Source organism: Antechinus flavipes, chromosome 1, assembly GCF_016432865.1.
Source record: "Antechinus flavipes isolate AdamAnt ecotype Samford, QLD, Australia chromosome 1, AdamAnt_v2, whole genome shotgun sequence".
Taxonomy (NCBI): domain Eukaryota; kingdom Metazoa; phylum Chordata; class Mammalia; order Dasyuromorphia; family Dasyuridae; genus Antechinus; species Antechinus flavipes.
This window is the reverse complement of record NC_067398.1, coordinates 196,994,479-197,006,717: the sequence shown is the minus strand read 5'-3', so window position 1 is coordinate 197,006,717 and position 12,239 is coordinate 196,994,479. Positions and strand designations below refer to the sequence as shown.

Sequence of the window (12,239 nt, the reverse complement as noted above, 5' to 3'; positions counted from 1 at the left end):
CATCCAATCCCAGTAGCCCTCAGGTTCTGTCCTGGGCTCTATTCTTTTCTCCATTTATATTATTTCACTTGGTAATCTCATCATCTCCCATAGGTTTAATTACCATTATTATGGTAATGATTTTCAAATCTACCTTTCCTGCCCCATTTCCTCCCCACTTCTATGCAGAAGATGACAAGCTTATTGTATTATAACTCATTGTCTATAATTTGAGACACTAACTATACTCAATGGCAGTTCTCTCTACCTGCACTTAACTTCTATCTGCCACTTCTGCCTTATGGCATCTCTACTGACTCTCACCTCTGCCTTCTTCTCACTGCCCTATGTCTTCCCACTTTAGGCTGTTGACATCTTTTTATTGCAATCACACAAAAGTGGCCAATTGATAATACATAAAACATTTAGAAAAGGAAAGGAAAGGAATATATAATATACATATGTAAAATATACTACAAATTACATATATAATAAACGTGTGCATGGGTTGAGATAACCTTGTTAACATAGACACCACTAAATTAGTGTACATTATACAAAGTTCTGCTTATATCACAGAAAAGCTTTCTCAATGTGCAAAAATAGCTTGAGAAATTTTTACTCCAGTCTTAGGACCTTGATTCTCTTGGGCAATTTTAACTTTTTCACTACTAAGAGAAATTGCATGATCCCACAACCTTTAACCTGTACCTCTAATTCCTGTTCAGATATCTAAAGGCATCTTAAACTCATTAAGTCCAAAAGAGAACTGATTATCTTTCCCTCTAAACCCTCCATTCACTCCTAATTTCTTCATTACCTTTTAGGAAAACAGTATCCTCTCAGTCCCTCAGACTCACAACCTAGAAGTCATTCTGTGCTCCTATGTCCCCCTATTTCCAAGTTATTCCGAAGAGCTGTTGATTTCACCTTTGCAACATCCCTCGAATACTTCCTTTCTCTTTTGAGACATCTACCAGTCTAGTTCAGGACCTCAACAGTGCATGTCTTGATTACTACAATAACCTGATGTTGAACCTGCCTGTCACATCTCTGCACACTTCAATCCATGCTATTTTCAGCCACTAAAGTGATTTTCTTAAAGTGCAGGTATTAACATGTCACCTTACTTTTTAATAAATTCCAATAGTTGCTAATTTTTCCAGGAATAAATACAAAATTTTATGTTTGGCATTAAAAGCCCTGCATAACATATCCCCCTTCTATATGTCTAGTCTTCTTATATCTTCCTACTCAACCTGTACTTTTTAAAAAGCTTTTTATTTTCAAAATATATGCATAGATAATTTTCAGCATTCACCCTTGCAAAACCTTGTGTTCCAATTTTTTTCTCTTTCCCTTTCCTCCACCCCTCCCTTAGACAGCCAGTAATCCAACGTATGGTAAACATGTGCAGTTCTTCTATACATATTTTCACAATTATTATGCTGCATAAGAAAAATCAGATCAAAAAGGGAAAAATGAGAAAGAAAACAAAAAGCAAGCAAACAACAACATAAAAAGTGAAAACACTATGTTGTGATCCACACTCAGTCACCACAGTTCTCTCCCTGGATGTAAATGGCTCTCTCCATCACAATGGAACTGGTCTGAATCACCTCACTGTTGAAAAGAACCACGTCCATCAGAATTAATCATCATATAATCTTGGTTGCTCTGTACAATATTCTCTTGCTTCTATTCACTTCACTCACCATCAGTTCATCTAAGTCTTTCCAAGTCTCTCTGAAATCATCCTTCTGATGGTTTCTTATAGAAAAATAATATTCTATAACATTCCTATCCCGTAACTTATTCAGCTGGGATCCAACCAATAGGCATCCATTCAGTTTCCAGTTCCTTGCACTACAAAAAGGGCTGCCACAAATATTTTTGTACATATGGGTCCTTTTCTCTTTTTTATGATCTCTTTGGGATACAGACCCAAAAGAGAGACTGCTGGATCAAAGGGTATGCACAGTTTGATAACCCTTTGGGCATGGATCCATATTGTTCTCCAGAATGGTTGGATCAGTTCACAACTCCATGAACAATGTTTTAGTATCCCAGTTTTCCCACATTCCCTCCAACATTCACCATCTTTTCCTATCATTTTAGCCAATTTGAGAGGTGTGTCGTGGTACCTCAGAATTCAACATGTACTTTTTAATCCAGTAACATTGGCATCCAGGCTTTTCCAAGAACAAGATACTCCATCTCTCAACAGTGGGAATGTTCTTTAGCTATCTCTCAAGCTTGGACACTATCCCTCCTTTGCTCTGACTACTGACTCCCTGGCTTTGTACAGGAAGCCTTAATTCCAGTGCTTTCCTTCTTTTAATTATTTTAACTTTAATTATTTTTCTTCCCCTCATGTATTTGGCTTACTATATATATTTACATGTTATCTTCTCCATTATATTGTAAGCTTCTTTAAGGCAAGAACTGATTTTTTTTTTTTTTACTTCTTTTTGCACTCCCAGAACTTAGAACAATGACTTCCATGTAGCAAGAGCTTAATAATATTTATTAATTGATTAAGTAATTTAAAGATATAAAGGGAGCATGTTTTATAAAAAGGGTATAGGATCACAAGTTAGAAATGGAAAGATATTTTTATTAGCCACTTCTCTCTACTGATATAAATCTGACCTCTGTGATGGGATAAACAAAAATAGATAAGGCAAAGAAGAGATTACAGAGAAAATATTGAAAATTTACATAGAAGAGTTTTTTCTTTGATTTCAAATAGCCAGCAATAGCCAAACCAAAAGAAAAGAATTATCTCAATATTTAGCATTGAGTCCATTTGAGGAACTGAGTTGCCCAAAGAGAACCCTAAGAATATTATAATATTAGGGATAGGGGTTAGAACTGTGATTTCACTAATATAAGGTAATCTATGACATTCTCTACAATTTAGAGCATTAGAGGATTTCCTAGAGCACTAAGAAATTAAATGATTTTCTCAGAATCACAATGCCAAAGTTTGTATAAGGCCTTCCTAGCTCTTAGAGCATCTCTCTATCTATTCTTCTATATCATCTCTCTTTACAATAATAACCTTCATTCAAGTATCCATCTAGTAAAATTTTTCTAGATGATTACTTTACCTAATTATATATAAAATATGCCTACATCATTATATGACAAAACAATATTGCTTACATCCAAAACTATGTACATTTAGGAGACCTACTATTCTTAATATTCACTAATATTTAATGAATATTTAGGACTCTTTGAAGGGATACGTGTATTTCAGATATTTGTTGGAAAATAAACTATGCATTATTTTAAAAAATTGTGACATTTTTTATTAAGGGGCAGGTCAATTCTCCAAGATCCTCCACAATTGTGGATCATGACATCTGAAGGAGTTGCAAGGCAGCCTTTGCTGACACAGGTGTTGCAGACTGGGAATGAGATAAATTGGAGGCAGAGGGAAGAGGAGGGAGGTCAGATAATGCAACAGCCTCTCAGGCAGAGAGGTCAGAGAACAGCAACTGCCTCTCAGTCTCCTTGTATCATTCTCTCACAAGAGGAGATCCATTCTGGGTTGGACCTCCAACAGCCACTGTCAGGTAGCTCCCATGTATTCCAATAACTCTCCCATGTATTCCAACAATCTTATATTTTCATATCTTATTTATTGCTGAATAAATTCTCCTCTTTTTCCCTACTGAACAATGCAAAGCTTGTAATAATTTTTTTTAAAGAGAGGAAAAAGGCAGCTCATCAAAGCTAACTTATATATCAACAAAGTATGATATATATGCAGTATTCTCCATAGTTCCCCCATTTCTGCAAAGGGAAAGAGATTATTATTTTTTGTTCCTTATCTAGGGTAAAACTTTGGAGGAATAATTATTATTATACAATATTCATTTTCATTCATTTCCATTTTTTTTCCAAAAAGTTCCATTTATACATAGATTTTAATTTAAGAACAGTTCAATAAAATGCCTTATGCTTGTTGTGATAAACAATTTTCCCTTATGTAAGAAATATAATTGAGGTTTATCAAGATAACTTTGAATTTTCATTATGTAATATAAACCATTTTAAATGTAGTAAATTAAAGAAAATATTTTACCAAATAAATATGGTTGAAGTCTAAGTAAGTGTGGTTCAAAGCCTTCCAGATTACCATACAGGTGATAAACAAAGAGTCGTAAAAAGGTCAAAAATCCAATCTGTAAAAAACAAAGAAAAGAAAACAGAGAGAGAGAGAGAGAGAGAGAGAGAGAGAGAGAGAGAGAGAGAGAGAGAGAGAGAGAGAAAGTGAATCCACTGTTACACTAAATCAGCTAAAATGTAAACTTATTATTGTTTGTTCTTGAGGCAATTGAGGGTCACACAGCTAGGAAGTATTAAGTGTCACAGGGCAGATTTGAACTCAGGTCCTCTTGACTTCAAGGCTGGTACTCTATCCACTGGACCATCTAGCTGTCCTGTAAACATATTATTTAAAGAATTTTTAAAAAGGAAAATGTGTGTACCATATGATTCTTTTGTTCCATGTGAGAGAACTTTTAATCAAAAATATTTTTAAGTTCACACTAGACTTAAATAGGACATAAAGTTTGAGATGTAAATTCAATTAAATAGTAAGATTATGTTGAAGTGTGTGTGTCTTTGTAAATATACACGTATATGTGTATATATATATATTTTCAATTTTATGCACTATCAAAGTTGAATTATGGAAAATTTTATACAAAATACAATCCTCCTTCATTTCCGCATATTTTTAAAAAATGTCAGGATTCATAGGATACACAATATAAATTATTGCTGCAACTGACTAATATATAAACAACAAATAATATTGTATTTTAAAAATGATCTCATAATTCTTCAGCTGGAAATTTTTGATGAATTAGTTTTTATTTTAGTATACATGCATGCACACACAAATATACACACACAGAAACAAAGTGAATTTACTGTTACACTAAATTAATTAAAATGTAATTTATTTAAATTTTGATTTAATCCAATATATTTTATTTAATCCATTATATTCCCAACTATATGAAGAAGATAACTCAAGAGAATATCAACATATTAACATTATCAGGAATAGAAAAATTTTAAGATTAATATACATGCCCATAAAGGGAATTTTTCAAGGGTTTTTGGAAAATAACTATTGCATGTAAACCATATATGAAAGCTGCAGCGAATAAAAGAGCCTATTGAACTTACTGGTTGTTGTCTATTTTTCAAAAGTATTTTATTTGACAGAGCAGAATGTAACCTTAAAGGCTCTTCTCAAGCAAGATTTCTCCTATGTTATGTCAACATTATACAATGTTCCTTCAAAGATGTGATAACTTTCTAGAAGTAAAACTGAGATTTATGCCAAAAAATATTGGCTAGTATCATGGAAAAGATCCAGGACAAAATTCCTTAAAGAGCATCCTTTCAGATGATTCTATTTACAGGTAACACTGGTTGATAGCAATAAGCCTTCAAAGTTCAAAAAGACAGCTATGTGGCACAGTAGTTAGAAAACCAACCCTAGAGTCTGGAGGATTGAGTTCAAATATAGCTTTAGATGCTGATCAGCTATATGGCCCTGGGCAAGTCACTAAAGCCCAATTGCCTCCAAAGGGACAAAAAACAAACAAACAAAACCTCAAGAGTTTAACCCTATCTACCAAAACAGGAAAAACAAAATGGGTGAAGAATACTTGTTTTTCCAGATTTTATGCATGAATTTGTGTGTAAATACACACAAATGTGCATAGTTCCATGTAGGGTGTGTGTGTGTGCGTGTGTGTGTGTGTGTAAACATATAGATATCTGTACACACACACACACACATATATATATATGTTATATATATATATATATATATATATATATATATATATATAGTGTTTGTCTATGTATATATCTGTATGTTAGTAAATGAATACTATATACATTCATGTTCATGTATACAAACATCATATTTTTATGGGTTTTTTTTTTTGACTTGTTGAGTCATTTAAGTCAAGAACAACTTTTTCTGACACCATTTAGGGCTTTCTTGGTAAAGATACTAGAGAAATTTGTCATTTCCTTTCCTAGCTTATTTTACAGATGAGGAAACTAAAGCTAACAGGATTAAATAAGTTGTCTAGGGATGGATTTTGACAAAGCTTGAGCACTCTCAACATAGTTTCTGAGAATCCACAAGAAGATGATGTCTATTAAAAAAAGACTTTCATTTAAGATATCAAATAAAATTGAATAAGTGTAAAATATATTTGTATTCAAAATATCACCTGTTAGAATCAGGGAGACAATAATTCAAGTAAGGATTCAGTAGATTAAAAATCCAAACTGAATCAAGTATGAAATAGTAAGCAAAAAAGCTAATGAAATACAAAGCTAAATTGAAATAAAAAAAGATAGAAAAGACGAGAAATGATAGTCTTGTAATTTGCCTTTTTCAATCATATCTTTAGTATTTTGTTAAATCTGTGAGCCAAATTGTAGGAAGAACATTAACAACCTGGAGAATACTCAGTGGAGAGTATTCAGGATAATGAGAGGCCTGTATATCATGTCACATGAAGATTAGTTGAAGAAACTATTCGACCAAGAGAAGTAAAGTGTGAGAGGGGACATGCAGGACAGCAGGAAAGGTATATCAGTAAGGTAGGAGGGCCTTGGGAAACCAGTTATGCAGGAGTGGAAGTGGACATCATCTTCCAGAGGTCTCAGCTCACAGGAGGTCTTTTTATTAGAATTGAGAAAGCATTGATAATTTAGTACACTAAATCTTACAGTTACAATAGAGAAGGACACCCTCACAGTTACAGGGCAGAAAAAAGTGCTTGTGATCAGGTCTCTTCTAGGGACTGAAAACAATATATAAACAAAACCCTTGAAGCTTGGGACAACGCACCCTCCACCCTGGAAACAGAGCCCAGATAACAGACTAGGGAAATAAGCAAACAATATAAAAAAGATTCTGACCATAGAAAGCTACTATAGTGATGAGGAAGACTAAAATACACTCGCAAAAGGATAAAAAAGTCAAAATCTCAAAAATTGGAAAAAAGAATTGAGAATGCTTGCAAAAGGAAATAGAAAAAAAAGCGAGGGGAAGAATGCCTTTACAAAGCTAAATTGGCCAAATGGGAAAGAAGGTAAAAAAGTTCAGGAAAGAAAATAATTCCTGAACAATTAGAATAGAACAAATAGAAGCCAATGACTTTATGAGAAATCAAGAAACAATAAAACAAAACCAAAAGAATAAAAAAAGATAGAAAATAATGTGAAATATTTCATTGTAAAAATGATTCACCTGGAAAATAGATCCAAGAAAGATAATTTAAAATTTATTGGTCTATCTGAAAGTCATGATAAAAAAAAGAGAGAGAGAGAGAGAGTCTAGACATCATCTTTCAAGAAATTATTAAAGAATACTATCCTAATATTCTAGATCTAAGGGGGAAATAGAAATTGAAAGAAGACACTAATGATCTTCTGAAGGAGACGCCAAGATGAAAACTCCTAGGTATATTAAAGCCAAATTCCCAGTTCAAAAAGAAAAACCTGAAAAGTAAATCATGAACTGAAGCAAGTGAAATGTACTACGTACAAAGCAATATTGTGGGATGATCAGCTGTAAATGGCTTCGCTATTCTTAGCAATACAATGATCCAAGATTACTCTTATGATGAACTTATGACTTATGATGAAAAATGCTACCCATACCTAGAGAAAGAACTGATGGATCTGTACAGGTTGAAAAGAACTGATGTGTCTGAATACAGACTAAGGCATACTTTTTTAAATTTTATTTTTCTTGAGCATTTTATTGAGGGATGTAATCTTTTGCAACATGACTTTTATGGAAATTTTTTGCTTAATTTCACATGTGCTTTCTCTAAGGGTGAAGGGAGGGAAAAGAAGAAAGAAAATCTGAAACTCAAAGTTTTAAAAATGTAAATGTAAATGTAAAAAACTGTTTTACATGTAACTAGAGAAAACAAAAATATTAAATAGAGCACAAAAAAGTGGAAAATTCATCTTGACAGAAGATAAAGGATGTCAAAGGAAACAATGGGGTGAGAAGTAGGAAGGAAGGGATACTAAATACCAGATTGCAAATTATATTGCAAACCAATAACTCTACGCCTTAACTCTAACCTTCATCTTAATCTTAAATTTAAGCTTAGTTTTTTTAAATTGCTCATAAATTATTTTTTTCAAAACAATATGCTTTTCATCCTCAAGTTATAGTTCACACCATAGCTCCCCTGTTAATTTCCTGACACCTAAGAGTTTCCCACTGGACCAGCAGCCTATGGAAAAGAAAAACAGAGGAGATCCAAATCATATTCAGTGTAGAGGATCGAGTACAACTTTAGTAAAAGTGAGTGCAAGTCTGAATTCCATGGCACTCACAAAATGATTGAGATTGATTTTTAAAAAATACACAAATTGATCAGTGGAACAAATTTGGTACAAAATATACAGAAGCAAACAAATGCAGTTACCTGCCATCTGATAAAAAATAAACATATCAGCTACTGTAATAGGAATGCACTATTCAACAAAACCTCCTGTGGGGGGGAAAAATTAGAAGCTTTCTGGCAGAAATGAGGTATAAATAAATATCTCATATCATATGCTGAGTTAAGGTCTAAATGAATACATTATTCACACATAAAGAATGTCATCATAAACAAATCAGAAATGTAACATTTATGGCTAAGGGAAGACTTCATAACCACACATAGCAATCAACACAGAAGATTAAACAGACAATTTTGACTGTGTAAAATTTAAATATTTTACACAGATGAAAATTAAGTTAAAATTAGAAGAGAAATTGACAGCCAGAAAAATATTTTCAACAAATTTTTCTGATGAAAGTCATTTCCTAGATTACAAGGTATTTTCTCAAACTTATAAATGGCCAAACTATATGAAAAAGCAGTTTTCTCAAAAAGAAACCTAAGGTATTAATAGCATATGAGAAAAAAAATCAGGATCCAGATCACTAATAATAATAAAAAAAATGCAAATTAAAACCTTCTCTGAGGTTCCGCCTCACTTTCATCAGGTTTCTAAATTTGAGAGAAAAGGAAAATCACAAAAGTTGGAGAGACTATGGATAAAAAAGGACTTTGATACACGGTTCAAACAGCTTTAACTTGATTTATCCATTTTGGAAAGCAACTTGAAACTATGACTAAAAGGTACTAAATTCTGCCATACTGCCAGCAGTTCTATATCCTAAAGAGATCAGAAAAAGACACAAAGGACCCCTATGTAAAACTCCCAAAACAAACAAACAAAAAAAAAACCCCAGCTGTTAAAGAAGATCTTTTTTTTGTGACAATAAAGCACTGGAAATTTATGTTGGAATGGACTTTAGGCATTGACTTATGTCCTACACTCTGGAAAACTTGCTCAGCAACATGGAGACTTTGTCCAGTAACAAAGGCTGTTTTTCAGAACTAGAGTAAGTGTGACTGATCTTGTCTACCTTAATCTTTGAAACATATAGCATAACCCAAGAGCCCTGCACCTGGCAATTACATCTTGTTTTCCTGTTTCTTGTAGTTGACTGCCCGTTTAAGAACCAACTCAGGCTGTGACCTAGCCCAGAAATTTGTGAAAATAGGAGATCCTTTGTCTAGTTTGCTGGTGGTCCTTTAAGGTCTAAACCCATCTCACTGTTCACAATAAAATCTGCCTTGATTGACAATTGACTTGCTCCATAAAATTATTTTCTCAAGTGACCCCGACTAATCCTGACCATTCCTCATCACCAGGAACATACATCAAATGGGAAATTTTTTAACAAATTATGATTTATGAATGTAATGTGTTATAGAGGGTCACAGTCAGTGGGGAAACTCTGGGTAAGGTATAAGACTCAGAGGGAACCTGCTGACAATGTCTGGTTGGGCTCCCCATCTCCCCTAAGGGCTCTCGATTTTCTTGGGAAGTCAGGGGGTGATGACAACCTGTGCTGAGATTAAAGGAGAGTGATAGCAAGTGGAAGAGTGATACCAGGTGGCAAACTACATACAATAGCAAGTTATTTTTGTCGTCCCAAATGCATAGTGTTGTTACATTATATAAAGGGGAAAGTCCTTAAAATAAAAGGACTCCATTTTTCCACCGTCCTTGGGAGTCCCGCCTCATCACTTCTCCACTAGGAAGGTATATTTTAATCCCCCCAGCATAGGCGCTCTAGAAAGCAGGACTCAATATTTTAATCACCCCGGTGTGGGGAGGTGAGGGGTGGGCTCAAGAAAGCAATGGTACATTTTGTCGCCCAACTTTGGGGCTCTAGAAAGCAGGATACAACATTTGGTGCCCAAATATGGGACTAGGTAAGGTCTTATACAAGTCAGCTCGGATCGAATGAGTTCAGTGGGAAAGTCCCCATGAACCAGAAGGGTAAGTATAAAAATAGGCAAGCAGGAAGGATCAGTAAGGACTAGTCTAGTCACTTTCGTTTTTCAACCAAAATGAGACAAATACTTAGAAATGAGCCTCCCTACCGAGGGAAGTAAGAAGTAGGTTTAGTTAGGTTAGGAGCAAGGTTTGTTGATAACTCAGAAGCAGATCACTGAGTTCTCAGACGGTCTGGAGTGCATGTCTTTGAAAGAAGGAGAGTTTGGAGCTTGAGACTTGGACAAGTAACTGAATACAATGGAGTAACATTGGTTTTAAAGACTCCCACAAGCTTTAAAACAAGGAAAGATTTTAACTTGGGTGGTCAAACTAGGAAGTGTGAAGAGATCAATGATCAATTATGATTCCAGAGAACTAATGATGAAATATATTAAATCCCTCCAAAAGATCAGTGATGGAGTTATAGTACAGATTAAGACACATTTTTGACATGGTCAATGAGAGGATTTTTTTGACTTGACTGAATATCTTCAATGCAGGGAAAGGAAGTGTTTGGGAAGGAAAAAAATAGATTTTTGCCAATTAAAAGAAAATTTTAAACAAATTTTTAAAATTCATTTATTGTGAGAATGAGTGACTAATACCCTGATTATTAGAGTAACACACAAAGCTATAAAGTTTTCCCCTCCCTCCCAAAAAAAGATTGATACTAATGGAATTAATTGCATAAAAATAGATATCAACTTAAGATTTAAATATCAAAGTAACAAAAACCTAATTGTAGAAAAACTAAGGGTATCCAAATATTCATTTTTTAATCATGAAACAAAAATTACTATACATTATAGGAATGAGGACTAGTGGACTTGTGATTTATGATTTCATCAGCTTTTCTATTAGTTGATGGGAAGCCCTGTCAATAAAGGTCACTGATTTCTTTGCAGTCAGGTTTTCCAGAGGTCAAATAACTCTCAGGGTCACACATCCAATATGTGACAGAGATAGGTCACCTTGTTCAGAGGTCACCTCTCAAGTCAAAATTCTGCCTTTTTGTAGGATGATATAGATAGAGACTGAATTTCCTTTGGTAAAAAAAAAAAAAAAAGAAAGAAAAAGAAAAAGAAAAAAGAAAAGAAGTCCCTTAGGTGAGGAAACATATTCTTTCAAAATAGATTTGCTCTCTCTGCAAATTATAATCTTAAAGAGGTGCCTGGAACACTGAAAGGCTAAATAAATTAAATAAATTGTTCTTTGGGGCAATTCTTGGCTTCAAAGCTGGCCACTATACCATGCTACCTTTCATGCCTCTGGGTATGTTATATCAAACAATAAAGTGTGTATTTTAAAAAAAGATTAGAAAACTAAACAATAAAAGGAAAATTTATCATAAAACATAATAATCTATTTAGGTTCTAAAATAGTGGTATGAGAATATATGTAACAAATTAAGAAAAATGGCAATTTTAAAGTACCTTTATCAGTTTTATTTCGCTTGAATATAAATATGATTTCTGGGATGCATCACAACAGATTCTATACAAAACCGATTCAGCAATGAAAAATAATGTTGACAGATGACTGCAGTGCAAGGAGGCATGATCCAAAGAAGTACAAAGCATATTTAAAGCTTCTGAAATATTAAAAATATAAGAATAAGTACACATAAAATCTTGGCATTGTTTTAAAATTTATTATTTTATACTTTAATTTGGTCTTCGGTCAGTTAAGTCAATGGATAGTCAAAGATTATTACCATACAGTGATGTATCTTGTAGAACTTTAGTTATCCCTGCATTATTTGGAACAATTGGAAGAAATAAAATATTTGAAAATGGCAAAGTAAATGAAGCATACTAGCCAAGCTTTCCTAATACTACTTT

General features: G+C 33.6%; 1 protein-coding gene across 1 annotated transcript in view; it reads right to left on the bottom strand.

The window, feature by feature from the left end:
- The window catches only part of TMEM232 (transmembrane protein 232), a 157,979-nt gene that overhangs the window by 130,599 nt on the left and 15,141 nt on the right, over positions 1 to 12,239 (bottom strand). The window contains exons 4-5 of the mRNA XM_051994752.1: positions 11,832 to 11,989; positions 4,076 to 4,175 (exon numbers count right to left, since the gene is read on the bottom strand). Coding sequence (XP_051850712.1) covers positions 4,076 to 4,175; positions 11,832 to 11,989 — 258 coding nt within the window. The remainder of the gene's footprint in view (positions 1 to 4,075; positions 4,176 to 11,831; positions 11,990 to 12,239) is intronic.